The 26,174-nt window shown below is 30.2% G+C and overlaps 1 protein-coding gene across 1 annotated transcript in view; it reads right to left on the bottom strand.

Moving 5' to 3' along the window:
• The window catches only part of LOC123305478 (sodium leak channel non-selective protein), a 111,813-nt gene that overhangs the window by 12,218 nt on the left and 73,421 nt on the right, over positions 1-26,174 (bottom strand). The window contains exons 15-25 of the mRNA XM_044887201.1: positions 5,829-6,037; positions 5,503-5,757; positions 4,898-5,063; positions 4,391-4,585; positions 3,441-3,658; positions 3,156-3,379; positions 2,530-2,803; positions 1,766-1,922; positions 1,566-1,694; positions 791-959; positions 450-536 (exon numbers count right to left, since the gene is read on the bottom strand). Coding sequence (XP_044743136.1) covers positions 450-536; positions 791-959; positions 1,566-1,694; positions 1,766-1,922; positions 2,530-2,803; positions 3,156-3,379; positions 3,441-3,658; positions 4,391-4,585; positions 4,898-5,063; positions 5,503-5,757; positions 5,829-6,037 — 2,083 coding nt within the window. The remainder of the gene's footprint in view (positions 1-449; positions 537-790; positions 960-1,565; positions 1,695-1,765; positions 1,923-2,529; positions 2,804-3,155; positions 3,380-3,440; positions 3,659-4,390; positions 4,586-4,897; positions 5,064-5,502; positions 5,758-5,828; positions 6,038-26,174) is intronic.

Below are 26,174 nucleotides of genomic sequence, written 5' to 3'. Positions count from 1 at the left end.
CATGCGATTAAAGGTATTACTAAAACATAATTCGTGACTGGTTAGAGATAGATGAAAATTTATATTAATTTTATCCGAAAAAAGTTTTGAAATAATGCAGAATAATGGTCTCAGGTACAAACCTCAGCCATTTTTTACCCACCTGCGTTACATAATACCTACGACCGCATAAAGGTTTGCGTTCCACATTAGTAATTGTCTTTATTTTGAGTATTAAAAACGGCAGACAATATTCTCTCATTCTGTTATTTTTTCTTAAAACCCCCGATCTAAATAATGCGTTTTCGAGAGAGTCATCTCTTGGACTAAATTCATATGTCGTAATTTTTTTTCTTGTTCCACTATTACAGGTAGAAATAAATTTGTACAAATGTTTTACGTGAATGAATTCTTTGTGAAACATGGTGTGATGAAGGATTACAAAGAGATAATCGATTACACACCAGTACCTTCTGAAATATTCTGCAATGAATTATGTACGGAACCCGATAAAGGTGCACCCTGCGTCAGTGAAAAATGCTTGACAAGTAACGATCCTAAAAATAATTTCATTAATAAATAAATAAATATTAATTTTTATACACATTTACAAAAAATTATTACACAAACACTCATCACTACAATTTAAAAAAAAAAACCAAAAAAATGTTTTAATAAAAATGTTGTGTTTTAAAAGAATAAAGTTTTGTTTGTTTGCTTGTTGAGATGTGTGTGTTGAAGTGGTGGGGGGTTGAAAGAAAATATAAGAGTAAAAGTAAAAACAGTTCTGTGAAAAGTAGATGCAGATTACCTGGTGTACGATTATTTTTCTTTTTCGTTGTTAATCGTTCTTTATCGGGTCGTGTAGCTGGATCGGATAATGTTGGTGCTAAATATTTTCGACCTGATCCACTGCCAATGCTGTCTGATCGTGGAAGTGGAGCTGTTTTCTTTCTTAATCGGATTCCTTCCTGCGTTTCCTGTTAAAATTTATGTTAAGTAACATCTTCAGCTCTCTTTGTAACACTAGACTCTCCAAAAAGTGTTTCGACTGGGATCCAGTCAATAAATAAGCCAAATTATCTTAACCAAGCAGAAACAATTAGCATTGAATAAGGTAAGTACTTAAGTAGTGAAGTTATTTCCAAGACTCCAACAAAATTAGAAATAGAAGCAGAATATTAGGTTGAATATCAGAGAAAAATCTTGTATACATCCCCATCAGAAAAATATAAGTTCACCCTATATTTATTGCTAAAGCTACTTGCGTTTTTGCGTTCATCCTAGAAAGCCATCGCAATTATTATCAGGGAATAGTTCAGTTTCGGATTTGACATCTTGTTAACTTACTCCATTCAGAATAAATATACAATGACGGGAAATTGAAAATCAATAAGGTCGTCAATAAATGGCGGAACTAAGAAAGTAAGTCTGCTTGGGTAGAATAGAAGAGATATCGTTTGGTTTTTATTCTCACTGTGAAGATTCCTTACTATTTGCTGTCCAAATGTTTTGTATATTTGACTCTCGACCGTTTCCTCTTAACTTGCGCCACCTTAGTTTATGACCCACTCATAGATACTTACCTTTGGATCAGTTAGACTTTCCCTATCTAGACTACTTTCTTTTTTTTCTTCAACATGATCATTATTTACATTGGCCACATTCATTTCATTGGTTGCCCTTAATCCAGCAATTAAACTATTTTGTTGTTTCTACAAAGAAAAAATTGGAAAATTAAATCGTAAACTACTTTTTATTTCTGATAATAAGTATAAGGCATTACATTTGTTGCCCGAATCTTCTTCAAACAACCTTCAAGCCATGTTCGAATTGTTTGTTTGGCAACTTCTTCTTCAATAATGTATTCAAACTCTTCTCTTGCAAGTAATTCTTCTAATTGTAAAGCTTTTCGAATATCAACAGATCGATATGATAACATGCTGAAAAAATTATTACAATTATTCATTTCACATCTCTAATGTTTGGTTTGGTTTGCTAAGGTTCGTTGTCGAAAAGTGGGTTAGCCCACACCCGACCACTAGTCCATAAATCATTTGGATCTGTTTAAGAATAGCAAGAGTGCTTTAATGTCAACGGACTTCAGGTCGGAAAGGTCGTCAAAGAAAGACTGACTCATATGAGTTCATCACTTCATGGCAAGAGCTAAAAAGTGACAGAGAAGATGAGACATCGTTTCCTCCTCCTTCTCACTGTGACAGCTCCTGCAATACCAGTGTCCTGTTATTTCCGCTACGATTTTGTTTGTAGAGACCCTTTGAAGTGAGATCAGATCTTCGGAACGCATGCGATTGTACTCCGATCATATCTATCTCCCATTATCACAAGTGCGTTCTTCTCTCCATGTTAGATTGGTCTTTTTTATTTAAGAGTAGCTTGCAGTTCGCAAAGGGAACTCCCGGATTCTTAGTGATGCTTGTCGTCTTTGAAACTCCCTGAAATGTGCCTGTATCCCAGCCAGCTCATTTTAGGACGTTCAGCAGTCAGGTGCTACCTTTAAGTTTGCTTCAAAAATTTTCTTCAACTTACTTGATAACATCGTGGAACGTTACATCTTCTCCATTATGTAATCTTTCCAATTCGTAACACATATGTTTATAAAGAAGACGATCTTTCTGTGGATCAACTTCAAGCCTTCCTTTTAATAATCTTAAAATAAATTTCACGCGACGAACAGGTATAACACCTCTTTGATGTATATCCACAACATTCCATGTATTTTGAAAGTTCCGGATGTCAGCATATGATAGCAATGCATCTTCTTCATTCGAATAAAATAATGAAAAGTTCTCCATGATAATAGCTGTTAGTGGATGAAAATAAAATTTATAATTTATGTGCATTAATATCGGAGAAGGCTTTTATAATAAGAAAATGGGTAGTTATGATGTCGCCAAATGTATAACTCATATCTAAGGTAGGAACGGGTGTGAATTTATAGAATCTCGGGCTAATGAAAGCTTAGTAAAGTGAATTCAGAAATCGACGATAATTAAAAGTTCAACCTGGGCACAAAAAACTCAGATATCTAAGTGACTAACACGTGTTGGTAAGGAGAGTACTGCTCTTTGCTCTTTCCTGAAAATTCCTGAAGTTTTCTATAAAGGCGTTCTAGAAGGGATACTAAAAGCTTGTAGTATAATTTGTATTCTTACCCACGAGTAAATTTAGCACAATATATGTGATTATAACATAAAATGTACAAAAGTATATCAACGAGCCACTAAAATTGCCACAATCTGTTTCCCAATAATTATCTGCTGGCGTACAATATGGCGGTTGAATCATACAATCATGCATTATTTTATTCCAATCTTCACCAGTAACAATACGGAATAACATGGCAACACCCGTAACAGGTGATTCAAAATTTGCTCGCCTATAATTGTAAATAAAGTAAAACAAACGTCTAATTTTTTTATAAAATGATTTTTATTTACCTTCCAATTCCTTCTCCATATTTAACAGTCCCAAAAAGAATTGTACCAGCCAAGGCATAAAAGAATACCAATAAAAACATTCCAAAAATAATAAAGAAACTTTTACATACTGAAACTCCTACGGTTAACATTAACATTTTGAGTGTGGCATGTTTTCCAGTAATTGTGAAGAATCGTAAAACAACAACCATAAAACCAATAAAATATGATAAATCATTCTAGAAAAAGGAAGTTATTTTTGTGAATTACATGTTTTTAGAAAGGAAATTTTTAGAAATGGATTGCCGGTTTCAAATTCAAACAGTTTGGTCCTGTACTTTTAGCTTCTAGTTGAGTGTAAACTGTCTCGGATACTACCTTTCGATAAGCCAATCAGAGTATCTGGATTTATTGAAGCCAACAGCCACATAGATTCCTCGCATTTTAGATTTTTTCTCTCTAAAATTTTCGACGGTGAGTTTTAAGGTTCCAAAAGCAAACATTATGATATCAACTTGCGAAATCACAATCAGCAATAATTGTTTTCTGACTTGAAAGATGATCGAACATTTAGAGGATTAATTTTAAGAAACTGATTCATTCAGACACACTGAGCCCTATTTTCAGGTGGACAGTTTGCAGCACAAAATAAACTCCTTATAACTATAAAAGATCCAAAGGCTACCCACGAACAAGGTGGAAAGAGGAACTGGTAAAATACGCAGGGGATCAGTGGTGGCAAGAGGTGCAAAACAGATAAAATTGAGATAAATTGAAGGTGGCCTTTCCCCAGTAGGATTTGATTATAATTATTATTATAAGAGGAAAGACAAAATTGAGTTTTTGGCGCAGCTCACGCAGCTTACTTTATCAAGTAAGAACCTTTGCAAGAAATTGAACTATTTTTATGCCTATTTTATCAATCCATTTCTAAGTTAAGGGTATAAGATAATTTGAAAACATTTATTTACTTTTAATGATGAATGAATAATAATCCAAATAACTCCCAAAACTGTAACAAGCAAATCATAACGATTTCGTCTCGATTGCCAATAACCGCGTGGTGTAAATGCAATATTTTTCATAACAACTTCCACTACAAATACCAATGTTAATATTGTACTAATTAATGCTAACGGTTCAGTATGTTCTTCCTCTTTAATCCACTATTTTTCCAGAGTCGTAGCGTGAAAACAAGGAAATAAAATACCAATGAAAATTATAGAAAAATAATTAATATTAAAGATGGGCGATTCCAATATAATTAGTGGTGGTAGAACTACAGTGATCCAAGTATCATTTTCCTTAAAATAAAAATTTTGAAATTTGGGCTTGAAAAAAACTTATTCTTCATAATTATTCCATGCTGGACTCATTCAAGTGCCATTTATCATCAATTTCCCCAATAAATTCCAACAAAAATAAAAATGTTATTTAGATCACCATTGTTCTACCGTCCCCAATTTTATTATACTCACAGAGACCCCTAATAGACTACTATTAATTAGGACCATAACTGCAATTATTCGTTTAAAAGTTAAATTTTGTGTTATATCATAGATCGATGCACGAAACTTTTTTCCATCCGGCCTCGGTGGTAGGTGTAATGGTTGAGCAATTTTTAATCGCTTTTTTAAATCACACCTAGAAAATAGTTGAATTTTTTAGAATTGTACAAGATGGTCCAATTTATAACAGCAGGGCTTCATCAGATGATAGATAATGACGGTTTCTCATTATATTTATGACCAGGAAAGCACCCTTATCTAGATTTAGGGTTTTGTTTTTTAATTTGACTCACAGTATTAGTTAAGAGCTTTTATTGATTTAATACCCGTGGTGATAAATTACGAAAACCAGCGGTGGAGACATATGTGAATTATGAATCATCGCCCCGTTTCGAAGAAATTAGAACGCTTTCCCAGCCTAACATAAGTGTTTTACGAAGTTTTGCTGTCATAAATTGGGAAAACCACCCTGTAGTATATTGGGAAAATATTTTTAGAGAAAGCGAAGCCGAAAAATGATTGGAAAGTGGTATGGCTGAAGAGAATCATTATTTATGAAACTGTATGTCACTTACCAACGCCTTTGGTCAACAGTTAACAAAGCTGTTCCTTTATTCTCCGAATAGTTAGCAATTACAACACCGACGAATAACGTTAGGCCAATCATACAACCCAAAAATATGTAAACATGGATATAAATGACATGAACTGGCCCAAGTGCCTTCAGTAAGACATCTCGAACATCTAACCATCCTTTGAAGGACAATACTTCGAATAAAGCTAACATAGCATCGTAAATATTATCAAAATTAAATCTTCGTGGATTTGCCCTAGAAAATTTAATGGTCTTAGTTATAACATTCAAGTATCTTGGGTCGCGATAATGCGAAACTATACTTACCATACTCTTGGAACTAACATTGATGGATAAGACTCATTTACACCTGGTTTTAGTTTCATTTTTGTGACAAATACACGTCGCATAAATACTCCAACACAATCTTCACGTCGGATAATTGTTGGGTCATTGCAACGAGCTAAACGGCCACCATATAGCTGTACACCGTAGCTGGCGAATACGAACATTAGTAAAATAAGTAATGTGGATACCTAGAACAAAAGAGATTATTGTTAGACAGGCGTCATCCAACTTTTTCATTTCTAATTTGGGAGTATAGATAATTATACAATATGTTGCTATTAGACATTTATTGAGATAGGCTAAAATGTGCTAACGATTTCATTATCAAAATCACTTTCAAAATTTACAAATTTCCAAAAGTGGTCACCATGAGCAAAATTTCGGTTTGCAGATGACTAGTCCTTAAGTCATCTGTAAGAAAGTTTTGATTCTAACAGACTTTAAATCAGAGAAAAACCATTGCCCTAAAATGATTATCATGGCTACGGTATGAGAATCAGATTAATAGCTACGGTGTAGCAAGAAACATTTTTTAACATTTTCTTCTCTCATTTTTCTTTTAGCGCCTTGTAAGGGCCCCCACGGTTATCTCAAGAAACCTTAAGATAATGAATTCTAGATTATTTGTCTAGAAGTACCATAAGTAAGTTCTCAATTATTTAATCAAAAAGTTATTGGTGTTGCTTTTTAGGGTCATACTTACTATGGTTTTTTATTAATCAGAGTGATCAAAAAGTTCTAAGCTTGGTCAATAATATACGCCTCGAAAGCTTATTTTAGTAAAGTATTCTCCTGAGAAAAAATAACTTTCATTCTTATTCGTTCGAGACTTTGACCCCTCGACTTGTGGTAAGGATTCTTATTGGAAAGGTTTTGAATCTTTCAGTGACTTTTTCTTCGGATAAAATTTTCAGAAATAAGCTCCCTAGAACTTCTTTTATATTCTAGCTTTGAACTTCACAGCGAACAATTCCCTCCCCCCTTCAGAGAGTAAGGGAAGAAAGCCAATATTTTTAAGTAAGTCAGAAATGACAAAATAATTAGTTTGATAAGATAAGAATATTTGGCCAACCCAAGAAATTATTTGAATCCATACTTGCACCTATATCAGAATCGAACTCTCTCGACTTTTCTTAATTTCCCTGTCTACATCAATCAACTAGAACCTGACGATATGTGAATTGAATGATTAAAATAGCATGCATGCATAAGTTAAATGTTTTCAGTTAGATTGAGTGATGTCAGCAGTCGGTTTGCTTGTTTTAATAAAATTGTTTAATTTCGACCTTTATATTTAAATATATTTTTTTTTATCAAGATAAGAATATGTAAACGTCAGACATATTTACAACATTTTAACACAATCATAATCATTGTTAATAAATGTACAGTTTGACCCGGAAAAATATTTACAATTTATATTAAGGATGTACGAGCGCCAGGACAATTTTGGATAAAAGGCTTGATTTTTTTTTATATGAAGTTGGATTAAGTCTAAATCAATTCTGAAAATTTTAGGGGTGGGGGGCATATGAAGTTGGACTAAGTCTAAGTCAATTCTGAAAATTTTCAGGGAGAGGGATTGCCCGATTATTTAATTAACAATAAATAAATGACTTTAAAAGCAGATCGATCTATGAAAAAAACTATGAAAACATATCTACTGTTTTACCAAAAGACCAACGTTAAATATGCCTACTTTTGAAGTAATTTACTTATTTAAATAATCGGAAAACCCTCCTTGTAATTTTCAGAATTGATTTATACTTATTTCAACTTCATGCACAGTGAACACAACGACGTAATTATGACGTCAAATTGAATCACGCAATGTCATAATTTACGTAAGATATGAGTCACAGATGAGTCAGGTTTGACTCATTATTTCAAAAGGGTTGATTTTTTTTATATATAAAAAAAATCAAGCCTTTTATCCAAAATTGCCCTAGCGCTCGTACATTCTTAAAACGGTATAAATGAACAATGCATTATTTTAAGGATATACGAGCATGACAACAATGTTTGATTTAAAGGCTCAAAATTTGTTTGTAGGTAGTCTTTTACTCAAAGAACATGTGGTTAAAATTTCAGCTTAGGTATCCGTGCAAATTTTTAAGAAAAAAGTCATTAAAAATCGATATAAAATACATTGGCTCTTATGGAGGAATCTCAAAAAACGACATATTTTGGAAGTTTTTGATAATTTTCATTTGGAATGAATGAAAACAAATTTAAAAAAAACTTTTTAATAGAAAGTAAACATATTAGCAATGAATTAGAAAAGAAAAAAACTAAGTGTCACCGTCCATATAAGGGATGTAAGAGCAGGGTAGCTTAAGGGTTGAAATTATTTTTATCTTATTTTCAACTTTGATGATGAATTTTGTTATAACTTCATGAATGTAGACGAAAAATAAGAATAAAATTTTTCGATATGTGTCTTGGTTTTCGAAATATCGAAAGCTAAATAATTAAACAAAATTTTCAATTTTCGATATTTTGAAAATTAAGCCAGATATCGAAAAATTTTATTCTTACTTTTCGTCTTATATCGTCAAGTAATAATATAATTTTATCATCAAAATTGAAAATATCTATTTTTAAATTTGTGTCCCCACTACCATGCTCATACATCCTTAACAATATTTTTCCTGTAATGTTTAAAATACCTCTGTGGATACTTTTACATTAACATTTTCAATTGGTTCACCTATTTAGGAGCTACAATGCCACAAACAAATCGACAAAATCTGATTTTATGTCGCCGGTTTCTTTAAATTTTCAATTTAATATTATTTCCATTTTCTGCTTCCAGTAAATTAATGTTAGTAATACATAATGATAAATTGAATAAAATTTCCAATAAAAAAAAAACGTGTTGACCGTTGGACTGACTACTAGCAAAAAGGTAGAGTCGATTCTTTTAATGAATCATTTATATATAAGTAAATACCTGTAATCAATGGACTTATTCATATTACAATGAGTTCATACTGTGTTCACTATTCATACTTAACTTATTATAATTATATTGACCTACCCAAAATTGAAAATCTTAACCTTGAATATTGCGTGAATATAATTATTTGCCACTTAATATTTAAAAAAAAAATTAAATTACTTAATAGTCCAGCCATTCAAGAGTTTAATTTTTTTAAATATTATGTTTTTCAAATAAATTCTGAAATTTTAGTAGGTTTTTTTAAAAGGATACTTTTGGTAGTGAAAAATAAATAATGAATTCTGATAAAAATTAAAATTTATGTAGAAATATATTTAAATATTCTGATTTTGAGTCATAAAAGCACATTATTGTTTTATTATATTAAAATTAAAAGTCGTAGTTTTTAATATGTATATCAAGTGACCTAAAACACGAGCCGCCATGATGTGACATCATATAGGCAAAAATAATGAGTATCAATTACTAATTTGTTGATGGTTTTCAAATTAATTGCAGGTTGCCATCAACTTTAGATATTTATACATATAATAATTACAAACACGACTTTGTTTTTACCAATATTACGTCACCAAAATGGATGACAGCGTTTTTGCGAGGATAAAAAAGGTTTAAAATTTAATTTAATTTTATGGCAAGAAAGTGTGTTTATTTTGCCGAAATAGATTTTTTTGTGGCCTTTTATTGGGAAAATCAACATTTTGAAGTACTTTTTCAAACATAGTGGAATACCCTATTTTTTTGTTTGAGCTTTTAAGTAGTTTGATCTGAAACACAAGCCTTTTAGCATTCATGTTTTTATGAATTTTGTGATGATTCAGATTATCTATTTTTAACAATTTGGAAAAATCCGGTTTCGTTTCAATTAAAACAAAACTGGTTTTCGAAAATTCTGAAAAAGCACATTTCTTCTTATTTTCTTTTGATCCATTTCAAATTTTAATTGTGTGCTAACGTTGCCAACATGCAAATCACGCTTAACTCGAGCAGATAATTGATTTTTATGTTTTTAACCCCCGAACTAAAAAAAAGGGTGGTTTAAGTTTGACCGCCATGTGTGTGTATCTGTCTGCCTGTCTGTTGCATCGTAGTGCCTAAGCGGATGAACCGATTTAGATTTTTTTTTAAAAGCTAATTTAATGGAGAGTGTTCTTAGCTATGTTTCAAGTGCAAGTTTAGGAGTCCGTACCCGAAAAAACTAAAAAATTGACGATGATCTTCAAAATCGGCTCAGTTTGAAAATGGCTTTAAAGAAAAAGGTAATTTAATGGAGAGTGTTTTAAAATAATTTTCAGGTGCGCGTTTAGGGTTCCGTATCCGAAAAATTTGTCGGGGGTTTTTTTAATTTTGTAAATTTCACTTGTTTGTGGAGTAGATAATCTCAGCCAAAATATGGCCACATTTAAAAAAAAACAAACATAAAAATGGTCTTCCAGATTATGACTTGATAGGGATCTCTTCACTGCCGACAGTAATATATCTATTTTAAACCCTAAAAACGTTTTATTAACTGTACTAAACTTATTTCATTTGTAAATAAATAATAAAAAAAATCTTTTTATTATTATTTAAAACATCAGATAAAATAAAACCTTGGAATAGGTTCACAATACCGTTTTGTTTTTAAAAACAGTGCTCGCACAATAAGACGGAAAACTATTAGAACAAATTACTCAATATTTAAAAATTAAAATTAATATTTTTTATTCAGAAAATTTAATCATGGGAAATTTATATCAACACCATACAAAAATTGATAAATCAGAAACAGGGACTAAAAATAATAACCGCATTAAAGATAAGACAATTATGTAGCACATAATCTTTTTAATATTAACTAAAATAAAAATTTTTATATTTTATTTATAATCAAAGTTTTTGAAATTGATGTAGTGTGTTTGTATGAATAATATTGTGTCGTCGTTGTTGAAAACGATAAAATAATTATTGTTATTGTGAGAAAAATGAATAAGTAAATAGTTTTGATCTATTTTTATAAAAATATTATGTGTGAAGAACAGTGGTGAACGCGACGGCAGGCGAAAATATATCCACAAAAATATTGTGTATGAGTTTTGAGTTTATTAATGAAATGAAAATATTATTTTTGGTATGTACACAACATTGAGAGACGTTTTACACACACAATTTAAATAGATTTTTTAGTCCATTTAATTTAAGTCGAAAATCACTTGCTATGTGCATGAAAAGTTGTTTTCAAGATTCATTTTTTGATTTAAACATTTAATTTAATTTATTCCCTTGCTACCACCATCGAAAAAAATCTTAAGAAAAAAGATAGTCAGTCATGGCGATACTGTCGACTGAAGCGAAAACTTAAAACTTTGAAATAACAATGTTTTTATACCATGTATATATGAAATATACATAGTATATTAAGTTTAGTCCCAAGTTTGTAACGCTTAAAAATAATGATGCTAGGAAAAAAATTTTGTCATAGGTGTTCACAGAATCACCTAATTAGTCCATTTCTGGTTGTCCGTCCGTCCGTCCGTCCGTCTGTGGACACGAAAACTCAAAAACGAAAAGAGATATCGAGCTGAAATTTACAGCGTACTCAGGACGTAAAAAGTGAGGTCAAGTTCGTAAATGAGCATCATAGGTCAATTGGGTCTTGGGTCCGTAGGACCAATCTTGTAAACCGTTAGAGATAGAACTAAAGTTTAAATGTAAAAAATGTTCCTTATCAAAAATTAAACAACTTTTGTTTGAAACATTTTTTCGTAAACATCGCCGTTTACCCGTGTGGGGGCCAATTAGGCGGAAATTTTATAGTATGCACTATACTTGAATATCAGTTATGTATGTGTCACATGTTTGTATGTGTTATGTGATAAAGAAATCAACACTGACTATATGCATAGTATTTCAACAATTAACTCAGTCAATTGTTTGCTTTCACTTGTTTTCTTTAAATTTTATAATTAATTTCAGTGGCGTAGCTCGACTTGGAGGGGCCCTGGATATAATTAGATATAATAATAATACGATCATAACTAGATACATCTCTCCAATTGTAATTTGACTATTGAATTCACTTTGCAATAAAGTATCATTGATATTTTCTTGTAACCAATTATTATAAGATAGGGATGCATTAATATGTTGCTGTGAGTTTACATGGTCAAATATACATTGCGTAGAATTATCCCGGGGGCCTCATTAGCTCGGGGGCCCCGTATCATTGATACGACTGATACGACGGTAGATACACCCCTGATTAATTTATTAACGTGTGTTAAATTAAAATTATTAACGTGTGTATAAAAAACTTTTATCAATAATATAATACGCCATCTATGAACAGTAATGAGAAGCTATCAAAGATTAGAATCACTTTTAGTTAATAGTTAATTGTACAGCTTTAATTATTATTACATAGGTGTCGTTCTTTCGATTGAAAAAAGTTTTAGTTTCCTAAGTTACGGTGTTATATCTGTAGCTATATTCATAGCATGTTGACGCGAAACCAAAAGATTTTACTCTACCAAATATTATTTATTATATAATATTAATTACATATCGCTAAAGTGGCTAAAGAAGTTTTCACTTCAAAAAAGTTAGATAAAAGGCCAAAATGCGGTGGTGGATTTAGGAAAAAAGGCCCAGTGGGCAAAATGAGTAAATAGGTTTTTTTTAGTCTTCGTTAATCAAATTGGTGCCCCTCTTGTGGTGCCCTTTCCTACAAATTTGTCTTCCCTTCTCCTTATTTTAGTCTTCATACATGAACTTTGAGGAACTAGTGGGCAACTGTTCCTTCGCCACAGCTTAAATCTGCCACTGCCAACATGTAATTTTTATTCCATGCTCCCGTTATCGGAAATTATTCCCATTTATTTCATGTTCTCATAGTGAAAAAGGGTATTAAAAACTAAAATATTTTTGTATTTCATTTAAACATAATTTCATTTTCTTAATGAAATTCTTCTTTTTCTTCGATTTTATTTTTGTCTGTAGTATCAGACCTTGGTTTGCTCGTAGTATGGTATAGTTGGACGTTAATGACCCCTAAACGGAGGTCAGAAGGCGACAGAGAAAGTCTATGATCATAATTATGTATTAACACCACTAACGGCATGTGTGTGAAACCCGGCGTGGGAAGATCTGGTTTCTGCATTCGAACTTTGATCTCGCTTTGCCCGCAACTTTATACAAGGGGAAGAGATTTCAATATCTCTAAAGATAGCACTATTTTTCATTTTTCCGCGCACTTCCGTGAAAACACAACTGCATCTAATAATCGCCCCGGTAATTCTCGGTGTTATTTTAATAACTATCTAAAGTCTTAAAACCACAAAAGAATATATTATTAAAAATTCATTATTTCCGAACTATATCCGAAGATTTAATTATGTTTCGGAAAACACGAGTATTGTCCGAAGAAACTCGAGTTTTGTCTGAAAAAAGTCGGCCTTATTCAAAATACATTTCAAAAAAAGTATGATCAAAAATTAAGCTTTAACACAGCTTAGAACTTTTAATTTAACTGGCCTATAAATGATCATATGTTTTGTATTTAAAAATAAAACACTTGGCTCTTGTTTGTTTCATAATTTCTTTTAATTAAATGGAATCGTTTTAAATAAATACATTAAATTAATTTGCGGGGAAATGTTGCTTTGTCATTTAAGACTCATCTTAAACAATTTATTCATTTATGTTAAAAATAACTTATATAATAAAATGTAGTTTTTTTGTTTGTGAATAGACATGGAAAAACTCATATTATGGATTTTAACAACATTTATTTTGGTGATTTACATTCAAAAAACATCATGTGATGGATGCTATTATTTTGAAACACAACATGGAAGTATTGAATGTTTTAATACAACTTCAACAGATTTTAAACGTTTTCAAAAACATTTTCATCAAAATAGTTTAACACAAATGAAAATCACACATGGTAAACTAACACATCTAGTGAGTGGATTCTTTATTAATGGTTGGCCGCGTAATATGAATCGTTCAATTTTAAAAAATGATTTACATGTTTTGGATTTATCACATAATCATATTGAAATCATTGATGTGAATGCGTTTTATGGTTTAACAAATTTAGTGTCATTAAATTTAGAACATAATCAATTAAAAACAATTGATTTAGAAGTGTTTGATGATTTAAAACAAAATTTAATTATACTAAATTTATCACATAATCAATTAACGTATATTGATGGTGATATATTAACATTATTTTTAAATTTACGTTGTTTACGTTTAAATAATAATAAAATTCATGTAATTTACATGAATCAAGTGAATTTATTAGCTGTACGATTAGAGGAATTAAATTTCTCACATAATAGTTTACAAAAATTTCCATCAAATGCCATAAAAATTTTATATAAATTACAAAAATTAAATTTAGCTCATAATAATTTAAATTTATTTAATTACGTTTTTTTAAACGATAGTCGAATTGATTATACGCAAGATTTTTATCCGTTAAGTGAGTTACGTGAATTGTATATAAATAATAACGAGTTATTAGATTTTAATATCGATAAATTACGATATTTAAAGAATTTAAAATATATACAAATACAAGGAAATCAATTTACGTGTGCACGTCATGAGGAAATCTTAAAAGAGTTTATAAATTTTCGTGTAAATGTTACGTTGACGGATGACATAATGTTTAGCCCGTTTATGTGTGTTGAACAACAGCCGCATACGAATGAAAATGGTGGAGCAACGTTTTTTCAACGAAATAAAGGTGATATATTAATGATAATTGAGTTTACGCTTGCAGCGTTAGTGGTTTTAATACCAGTTGTAATTATTGTATATATTGTTAAGTTTATTTATTTTCGAATTGGCGACGATGATGATTTAGAATTACGACCGTTTCAATGATATTATGTGTTCATTCCAAAAATTTTGTTAAGTTACATCGATGAAGTTCATGCTTTTTTTTTGCCATCAAAATGAACCATGTATATATTAAAGCATGTAACATTTTACTGTAAAATGTCATACTCTTAAAAAGCATACATGTTTTTGTTTTCATTTTCCCTGCTAGATGGCAGACATGCAGATATTTTTTAAGAAATTCTTGATTTGCAAATGTCAAAATATCGAGAAAATCTAGTAGGTGCTGAAAAAAATCCAAAACTTGTATGCATTGTACGAATATGTATGTCATTTTCCAATACTGGGATTTCCATTTTGCCTTACGATTGGTCGACATTCGATAACTGGTAATGTGAGAATTCCACGGTTTTTTGGTGTCATTTTGAATTATGCTTTCAATGGCTAATCTGTATCGGTCTACATTTTATAATCAGACAATATAATTGTGAATACAGCTTTAGAACTTAAGTAAACATAAGGCATCTCAGATGCATGTTAAATTAAGAAGATGACTTTGATCTTGTGCTAAAACTTCTTAAGTAGAGTTCTATCAAAACTAAGTGGCACTGAACAAGAGAGAGTATAGATACGAGTGCATATATATACATCATACACTCTCTCTTGCTCGGTGCCACTTTGGTTTGATTGAACTCTAACATACTTTTTGGCGAGCGGATCGTTTATGTTTAGTCTAGTCACATAACATTCAGATTTGAAGTTTTTGGGCAAATAGCTCGTGATTATTTATTCTGGTAGTTAAAAGTGCTTGTTTGAGGAAATGTTTTTTTTAAAATTCATTTGAAAGACTCTAAATGCGCAGCCGTGTTTTAAGATGTAGGGGCCGGAAAGACCATGGAGGACCAACACTTGAAGGTCTTAATCTTGATAGGATTTTGGCCCTATTCTCGCTACCGTAGACGTAGTCTTGATGTTGATCTTGCATTTTTTGCGAGACTAAAACCGGCTACAAATATGAAAACATTTTCTTGGCATCATATTTAATTTATGGTTATTAAACTATATCATTTGGACATTTACTAAAAAGTTAAAAAATTTTAAATTATTTGAAATGAAAAAAAAAAGAAATGATGATTAAATTCAAAATTTTGAGGTTATTAAAAAATACTCTATTACTGAATGTGTTCTGAACGCTGTCTCATTGATCAGTTACTGTGAATGCAGCCAATCACCATAAAAAATATTGACGAAAACCCTTGAAAATGAAATAACATTAATAAAGAATTATTACGAAACGTTTCAAAGAAATATATATATATATATATATATACGAAATAAAAAACATTTCCTTGTTTTGATAAGAATTTATTTATAATAAATGTGAAAATATTTATTTTGGAAAAAGAATACACGCTCAAACTCAATACCTGATTGGAATTAGTCCAGAACCATAAATAAATAAATATAACTATAAATTATAAATAATAATTTTCATCATGTATAAAATATAAATTCCATTAATTGTAAATTATTTCAAAATTAATTAAATTGTGATTTACTTTTGTAAGCGTTAATTTCTTGTATATTATTGTGTATATTATACTTATATAATAATTAATAATCATAATAAAATAATAATATATGAACCAAAAATATTATGTAATTAAAATGTGTGTTGTTTTTTTTAAAAATTTTTTTTTTAAACATTATTTTTATTAAAACTTAATTTAAATGTGTGTAGTATGTGTGGATTTATTTATTTTTAATAAAAATTATTGTACAATACAGACTTTGTATAACAATTTACTGAGTAAAAGATTTGTACAGTCATGGATTTGGATTTATATGACACAGCTGTCGTACATCTTGGTTGCTCAGTTGTTAGAATGTTGGCCAGGCTTGGCAAAGGTAGTGGGTTCGATCCCCACCCGAGTGGAATTTTTCTACATATTTAACATTCTAAAATGAACCCTTTAGATCTTTCGGAATTAAAGCCAACAAAATTAAAGAAATTATTTCGAAAGTAGGCACAAATTTATTTTTTTTATATTCGATGTTTTTACATAACAAGCTGTAGGTGTGCATAGAGAAAGTAAATAAGTGTTCATAGAGAAGGCATAGTATGTTTTTGTCATTCTCTTTAGTTAACATTCTTATTATTATGGACTCCTTTTCACAGGCGCCAAGAATGTTATATAAATTATATCTAGCGCTACCGTTAGGTGCCTTAATGCATCTTCCTGAAAATAATTATGCAGGCGTTTCCATTCCCAAGATTGTTCATATTTGTTTAAAATTTTGTTCAGCAGGCGTTGAATATGGATGTTAAGAAACCATAGTAAATTACAATAATATTGTCAAAATGTATGTATGAACTGATTTGTCATTAATAGGACACTCTTTCAATGATGAAGTTATTCCATAAACATCTACTGCTTTTTAGGGTTCCCTACCCCAAGAATAACCAACAAGAACCCTATCACTAAGACTCCGCTGCCCGTTCATCTGCCAGCCTGTCAGCGGACTGTATCTCATAAACCGCAAAAGGTAGGAGGCTATGCTATTTTGACAGAGTGTGACGATGACGAATTCCAAAAACGCCGAAATTCCAAAGAATTTCGATAATTATACATTAGTCAAAAATTACAAATGGTAGCTTACTTAAAATGCATACTTGTACTAGGTGTTGCATAAGTAAACATATATATTACATTAGATTTATAATTAAATATTGTTGCAGCGAATCTCTTGTTCATTCTAAAAAAGTATTTAAGAGTTGGTTGCTGATTATGAGTGCCATATTAACTGCTTCTCATCTTCAGTAATTTTCCAAATAGGTAAATATGATTTTCTTACTCAAAACTATTAATTCCCTAGTTTTAAAATATTTGGTTGATAAATAACTAAATCGAACCTTTAAGACCTTGGCGAATAATTATAATTATCTTGAATTAATTTCAAATACGTTCCTGTTTCTAGTAACATATTAATAGATAAAATAATGCGGTAATCATTTGTATAAATAATTTTAACCAATGTCCGGCAATTGCAGCAATACACCAAATGCGCTCATGCGTTACAAATAAATGCACGGTAATCACTCAACAAGTTAAACGGTTTGTGTATAAGTAAAAAGAGAAAAAAGAAAAAAAACGAAAAAATGTAGCAAAAGGTAATATATTACCTTATACTTCAATATTATATACTTATAATAAAGTTACATACACTTAATTATTATTTTTGGTGTTTGAGTGCTTTATTGTAGCTAAAAGTATATTATTATATTATTTCGAATTAAAATACCTGCAAGTCTTTCACGAAATTTATACTTAAAATTTTGAAATAGTTTATTAGTACCTAGCTTCACAAAGTTTAAAATATATTACCCAAAAATGTAAAAGATTTATTGAACTAAATTAAATGTAAATATTTTGTAATATTAAAGAAAAAATATTTAGATAGTTATAGTTATGTATTTCCAAAAAAACTCACTTTAATCTTTAAGTTTAAGTATTGTTTTTTTTTTTGAACTGTTGTAGAAATTTCATGAAGTTTCTTAAAGAATAATATTTAAAGATCTCGCTCACAAGAAACCAATTTGATAAACAATAATTTTCACGCATTTTGTTTGGAAGAAGTAAAACGTAAATTATTACTCTATATCCAATTAGGCTTTTGCTATTAAACTTTCTTACTATCAATGAAAGATCATAGGCGATCGCCCTTTTTAATTTTTTAACATTTTTAATCCACTATTTCATTCACAAGGGAACAAAATCTATTCGAAAATTTTGGAAAAGTACAGACTCATATAAAGGCAGTTTAGTTTTGTAAGTATGTAAAATTTCGGTATTAAAATTTTGAACAATCCAAAGAATAAATGGTTTTAATAACAAGTGAAATATTTATAAAATTTAAAAAAGCTCCGAGAAATTTTTCAGGTACGGAACCCTAAGTTTGCGCTTGAAACGTATCTAAGAACACTCCTCATTAAATTACTTTTCAAACGAAAAAATTCCAATCGGTTCAACCGTATAGGCGCTACGATGCCACAGACAGACAGACACACATAGCGGTCAAACTTATAATACCCCTTTTTTTGATTCGGGGGCTAAAAATGATGCGAAAAATTGATAAATTTATTTTCCTCATTTCTTCAATGAGACACATGTTTGTGAACGTATTTAATAAAAAATTTGGAGGAATTTGATGTAATTTTATGGTGTTTTTTTTTTTTAAAATAAAATTGGAAAATAAAAAGTGGTGCTAGACGTAATTTTCTTACAAAATACAGCAAGTTTAGGTAAAAATTTTGAATAATTGTGTTGAACATCTGTACTGTTCTCCGTCCTGCCTAAACATAATGTAGAAACCACTCACCGCCATTACTAGTTGAGTACCTGAGATGATTTGCTGTATTTGCCCTTTTTTATACTCAATGAAAATGTTTTTGCACCTCACGCTTTTACAGATCATAAAAAATCAAGATATAATTTGTCTCAACTATTCAACTCAGTAAAAAGAGGTAAGAGTTGATGATGAAATTTGAGCTTCTAATTCATAAACTATTGAAATTTGAGAAAATTTATAAGCATTTAAATGATTCACTACAATAGGGTATTCCACTATTTTTGAAAAAGTACATCAAAATGTTGATTTTGCTAATAAAAAGCCACCAAAAATTTATTTCGGAAAAATACACACGCTTTCTTGGCAAAAACTTAAATTAAATTTTAAACCTTTTTTTTAAACTGTCAAAAACGCGGGCATCCAATTTGATGACGTAATATGGGTATCACTATACGAAATAACACAAATAAGTTTGACAGATATATTCATAGACATCTGATTATAATATAAATATAAATACAGTAGAATCTCGATAACTTAAACCTCGGTAACATAAAAACCTCTGTTACTTCAAAAAATACTATGTTCCCTTCCCATCAGAGCCCAAAACCTCTATAACTTAAAAGACGCAACCTCTATAACTTAAATAAATAATCTCTGTATAGGCCCTCAGTAACTACATAGAAACATGTACATACCTCTATATTAACTAGGGTACATAGAAACATGTACATACCTCTATATTAACCTTTAGCTAACATAGACACTTGATAACTTAAAACCTCTATAACTTAAAATATTTTGTGTTTCCCTTGGACTTTAACTTATCGAGATTCTACTGTACTTATCTATGTATATATTATACACAGCTGTCTACTCTGAACTAACTGATGGTCTATGACTCGTACCGCTATGACATCACAGCAGGACTTACCCGGGTTTTAGGTCACGTGATATACTGTTTAAAAATTACGATTTTTGATTTTAATATTTTAAAAGAAAAAAATGATTTTATGACTCGAAATCAGAATATTTAAGTATATTTTTACATAAATTTCAACTTTTTTCCAATTTCATGATTTATTTTTACTAACGATAATACCCTCTTTGTGGACAATTTAGTTACGCTTGTAAGCATTAATTTTCAACAAGTTTCATCTATTTAAAAAAGTGCATTAACCAATAATGAATGTCTCGTGTGATCTACTGTTATATTATAGATCTTAGACAGATAGATCTATTTAAACTATTGTTATTTAATATAAAAATACAAGCTATTGTCTAGGCTAGGCATTGCTGATACAAAGGCATATAATAATAAGAGTTCTTAAATAAAAATAACAGAAATAATATAACAAAAAAAATAATTAGTTTCACTTTCCCTTGCACTCACTACCTAACAGTAATACAGATTAGTATGTATATGTTAGCCACCGATTATGTGACATTTTATAAAGTAAAGTGTGGAGAATATAGCCCTTAGAGACCAGATTAATGACTTTCTGTTTCGGTAATTTGATGTTTTCATTTGATGAATTGTGGAACAATTTTGTGATTTGGATTTACGTCTATGTTTTCCTTTTAGTAGGAGCTTATTGCGTGAACTGGTGCAAATTTACAAACGACATCTGTTGGTTCATAAATGAACGAAGTCGGTAAGTATGAGGACCAATATATCGACCATGCTATCTGCTTGTGCATAAGTGAACGAAGTGGATAAGTATGAATATCATCAATACTTATAGTAGAGTGAAATTACGCCTTGTGTATGGATTAAAAGTTCGAGCAACGAAACTTTGGGGTTTTTCTTTTCACATCAAAATAAGTATTTTTTGAAATTTTTTACTTTCCCGGAGTGGTGCAACATGTTTAAAAAACAAAATGGCGTCAAAAATGAAATTTTTTTCAGAAATTTTATCATTTTTATTTTATATTCGCAAAAAGCGACATCGGTGCATATCCAAATTTGGTAGGTTTGTAGTCCATGTTAAGAACTACTCCTCATAATTTTTTGGTGGGGTTTCGTCCCTTCCCCTCCCAGTTATATATATATATGTATACATACATATGGTAAAACAGTTCATTTGACTATAACTTGAAAAATATTCGATTGATTTTAATGAAACTAATATCAATAGTAGGTTTTATTACTTACAACTTTCGGTTAAAATTTTAGCGAAATCCGTTAAATAGTTCGGCCAAAATTTCCAATTTAGGGAATTGTTTAAAATGGCTGCCATTTTATGCCATTTTGTCCTACGAGGTTAAATTTTTTTTTAAATTGTAGCATTTTTTATTATCTTTCGATTTTAGAATAAGTAGCTTACCCGTAAAATGACTCCTTGATCCATATTTTTGCGAAAAACGGAAAATTTAACACTTTCTGGAAATAATTGTTTGGGGGGTGTATGGACTGGCTTTGGGGGGTGTTTTTTGCTTTGGCATGAGAAAACTATTTTTAAAAGAGGTCTATATGGTTTAAAGCAAAATTTTTAAGTTTTAACCCCCGCGCTGTTAGGGGGAAGGGGTGTATGAAATAAATGTATCTTAAAAGATTTTAAAAAGAGGTCAAAATAGTTTAAAATGCTAAAGTAACCCAAAATTTTAGATGCTTTTATTATTATAGCACTTTTTACAACATCCACCCCTTCCCCTCCCGCTTTCATATTTTTTGCAAATTCAAAATCTTTATGACGTATAAGGGGTTTTGGGGGTCGCTGATCTCGAACTTAACCTCTTAATTTAACCTCGTAGGACAAAATGGCATAAAATGGCAGCCATTTTAAACAATTCCCTAAATTGGAAATTTTGGCCGAACTATTTAACGGATTTCGCTAAAATTTTAACCGAAAGTTGTAAGTAATAAAACCTACTATTGATATTAGTTTCATTAAAATCAATCGAATATTTTTCAAGTTATAGTCAAATGAACTGTTTTACCATATGTATGTATACATATATATATAACTGAGAGGGGAAGGGACGAAACCCCACCAAAAAATTATGAGGAGTAGTTCTTAACATGGACTACAAACCTACCAAATTTGGATATGCACCGATGTTTCCTTTTGCGAATATAAAATAAAAATGATAAAATTTCTGAAAAAAATTTCATTTTTGACGCCATTTTGTTTTTTAAACATGTTGCACCACTCCGGGAAAGTAAAAAATTTCAAAAAATACTTATTTTGATGTAAAAATAAAAACCCCAAAGTTTCGTTGCTCGAACTTTTAATCCATATAACAGCCTTTTTTTGCTTAGATTTACTCTAGTATTAGTACAACACAAAGTCGCTTCCCTATGTATGCTTAGGTCTTTAAAACTACGCAACGGATTTTAATGCGGTTTTTTTTTAATAGGTAGAATGATTCAAGAGGAAGGTTTTTATGTTTTATACATGGATAATATAGTAGAGAAACACGATAATTTTAGAGGTTAATGTGATGTCGACGAAATTGTGAACAAAAGGATGGTAAGTGACGGCATATGAAGTGAAGTTTATAACACAATAATTTTTGTATTTAAAATTGAGGTTATCCAGCGAAGCGGATACTTCACATCTAGTTCCCTTGTACAAAAATGTAATTTTTTATACAGCGTTTTGGTAGAACCCACTTTATGAGAAAAATGAGTTACATGCACAAGACTGCAGAATTTAATTTTGGAAAAATTTTCGAAAAATAAAATATCTTCTTTTTTATCCCCACTAGAAAATTTTCTACTACACAGAATTTACCCCGTGCAGAGCCGAATATCCCTAAACAAAAGTACACGAACACCCCCGAAAATTTTCGAAGAACATGTTTCTGCTTACATCTTTAGCCTCGTGAAGAGAGAAATTCTCACAATTTCTCAAGGAGTTGACAAATATATATTTAAAAGCTGTAGATAGGTTGAAAATATCTAAAAAATTCATAATTCGAATAAATAGATAAAATTATACGAAGATCGAAAAAGTTTCAACCACATATATCATTTTAAAAATAAAAGTTATTTATGTTTTAAATCAAGCATGAACAAAATGCTCATAATGGTAGTGCTGACAGGCAGTGCCGGATTAAGCCCATCGGGGGCCCTAGGCCAATAAAATTTTGGGGCCCCCCTTTTTTGAATAATTGTAAAATAAATCTTTATTTGTGTATTCATGGCATCCGTACAGCCTATTCATATCATTCCAAGGTTATAAACGAAATAAAATGAACAAAATAATTTTTTTTTTTCGAAATATGAAAAAAAAAATAACTTGAAATTGAAAATTTTTGTTCAAAAATAATTACCTATATCAGATTTTCGTGGGGGCCCCTGCCCGTCGGGGGCCCTAGGCCGTGGCCTAGTCCGGCCTAATGGGTAATCCAGCACTGCTGACAGGTTAAGAAAAATTGATCTTCTAATATTATTTTCTAAAGTTCCAAACTTTTCCCTTTCACTACGGCCCAATTTGATTGTAAATCTAACGTGGATTGAATGGTATTTACAGCATTTTATGCATCTCAAAGCATAAAGATACTATAAAATTTTTTATTTCGATTTTCGGGCAGGCTACAGTAACATTTTTTTCAGAAAGTAAATTATGTGTTATGAACAATATTATTTATCTAAGAACTTCTTGTTCTGAATTTTAAAATCTATTTCTTTTTTTGGTCTAAATAATAAATTTTACACATTTCGGAAGTAAAAATTTTATTACGAAAATTAACAAATAAAATATATAGACTAGGTAAAAATTAGGTAATTATTTTTATGCGTTGGAAATAAATATTGTGTAATTTATTATTTAAATTTTAATTAATTTTAATTGCTGTATTTAATTTTTAGGGTAGTTAATATTGTTATGTAAGTAACCAACCAAATCTGCTTGCGGAGGCGTGCGAAGTTATGTAAAATGTTTTATAAAATAAGACTCTTTCTCCATTAAGATTATATTTTCTCCATTAAAATTACATTTAGGAGCATGGACTCTATTAGCAACAGTATATCACGCAAATGCGTTCAGGGCGTCTGAGGTGGATTGAAGTAATTCATTGACAAGGTCTGTCATTGGTCTGCTAGATTTTTATCCAAACAATAGTGAAGTTTTGTAAAATGGTTTATAACACAGATATTTGTGTAGGTAATCAAGTTCTAGAAAATTTTATCAAAATTATTTCTCCCTTAAAATTATATTTAGGAGCATGAAGTCCATTCAGGACTCCTAATATACTCCAGACTCATGGCGTCTGAGGTGGATTGAATTAATTCTTGGAAAACATTGGACTCCTAGCTTTTCAACCAAGAATCGTTTAAAAATAAAATTTTTATTTCCAAAAAATTATTAGAGCGCATATTCATCGATTGAATCGTGACCTATTGATTATTTTCATACACAAATCCATAAAAAAGTACCAGTATCCCGAACTTTTCAATTTACCTTTAAACTTTCCTTACCCTAAAAAGCTTACACGGGCTAATTAAACATTTTAAAACAGAACATAGCGAATTCGGTTTTACTGTTCTCAAGGCTTATCAACGAAAAGCATTTTTATAGATTCCATTTTCCGTGCACTTAGTGAAGAAGCATAGTTTGCAGACTCGCTTTTAAAAGTATAAAGATAGCACGTGGAGCTTACTGTAAATTTTTCTGAATTCAATTAAGAACACGTGAAAACAAACAATTGACTCAATAAATTGTTTAAATACACTTTTTTGCCTTAGAAAATTTCAAAGTATTTAAAGTATTTTTTAATGACGGATGAATTAATGACGGATAGATGGAAAGACAACCGGAAATGAACTAATTAGGTGATTTTATGAACACCTATAATACTAAAATTTTGTTCGTATCATAAATATTTCTAAGAGTTACAAACTTGGGACTAAAATTAATTTACCTTGATATATATTTCATATATACAAGATATAAAAAATTCGGAAATAAAAAATGCAGAAAATAAATTATTATGCGTTGAAAATAATTTGTTTCTTTATGTTTTTTTTAAGAATAACAATTTTAATTACTTTTAATTTACATATTTAGAGTTTTAATTTATTTTTGGAAGATTTAATTATTATGTAATTTATTTTTAAGAAAAATATGTTGTATTATTCAAAACAAAATAAGAATATTTTAATATAAATTAATATAAGAATATAGATTATAACAATTTATTACAAAAATGTGCTCTGATAGGTCAATTTAATTTGTATGAGATTAATTTGTTCAGCAAATTTGAATACTTTGACCTCAATTTTTTCAAAAGTATAAATAATAATTTGATAAGAAAGAATTGTTTATTTTGCTATTAAAAAAAAATTGATTTTATATATTAATATGATCATCATAGGCGTATCCAAATTTATGGACCAAATGGACAAAACAGGTCATTTTGTTCTAGTGGGTACAAGAAATCAGAGGTAAGAAAAAAAAACATTATTTTGGCATAAGCATATATTTAGGCAACTAAATCAATGGTAAATCCAGGTCCAGAAGGAAGCAGTTTCCTGGACTCGCCTTAACATTAAATTACTTTTTCCCTTGGAGCTTTCTCCAAATTAAACCGATTTTGAAGATCGTTGCCTATTTTTTAGTTGTTCTGTGTATAGAACCCTAAACAAGATACATGGCTTAGAAGATTCTCTATTAAATTACCTTTCAAACGGAACAAAACCAAATTAACATCGGTTCATACGTTGAGGCACAACGATGCCACAGACTGACAAATAAACAGACACACACACATAGCGGCCCAACTTATAACACCTCATTTTTCGATTCGTGGGTTAAAAACTGAAAAGCCATCATTATACTAAAAATTCACCGATTTTTTTAGGTTTTTATTAAAATCATACGATTACTTAAATATGGGAAATTTCGGAATATATTGTCAAATCCAACTGAATCTTTGTTTTAAAATATTTAAACAATATAATATGAATCTTTAATCTCTTACTACATAATTTTCTAATAATAAATCATTTCCATTTCTAAATAAGCTATAAAACGGTGAAATAACCTTGATGAAAAATTTCTACAATAAAATAGAAATCACACCATACTCGAAAATTGTATAACAAAATTAATACACCACGGGAGCTGGTGACAGTAGTATGTATGGCTCAAGAAGTGCAAGATAAAATCATTATTAAATTAATTGAGGGTAGGTTGTGGGATCTTCTCTGCAAATCTCGATTTACCTATATC

This window comes from Chrysoperla carnea, chromosome 1, assembly GCF_905475395.1.
Source record: "Chrysoperla carnea chromosome 1, inChrCarn1.1, whole genome shotgun sequence".
Classification (NCBI taxonomy): Eukaryota; Metazoa; Arthropoda; class Insecta; order Neuroptera; family Chrysopidae; genus Chrysoperla; species Chrysoperla carnea.
The sequence above is the reverse complement of the archived record's forward strand: the minus strand, read 5'-3'. Positions and strand labels throughout refer to the sequence as shown.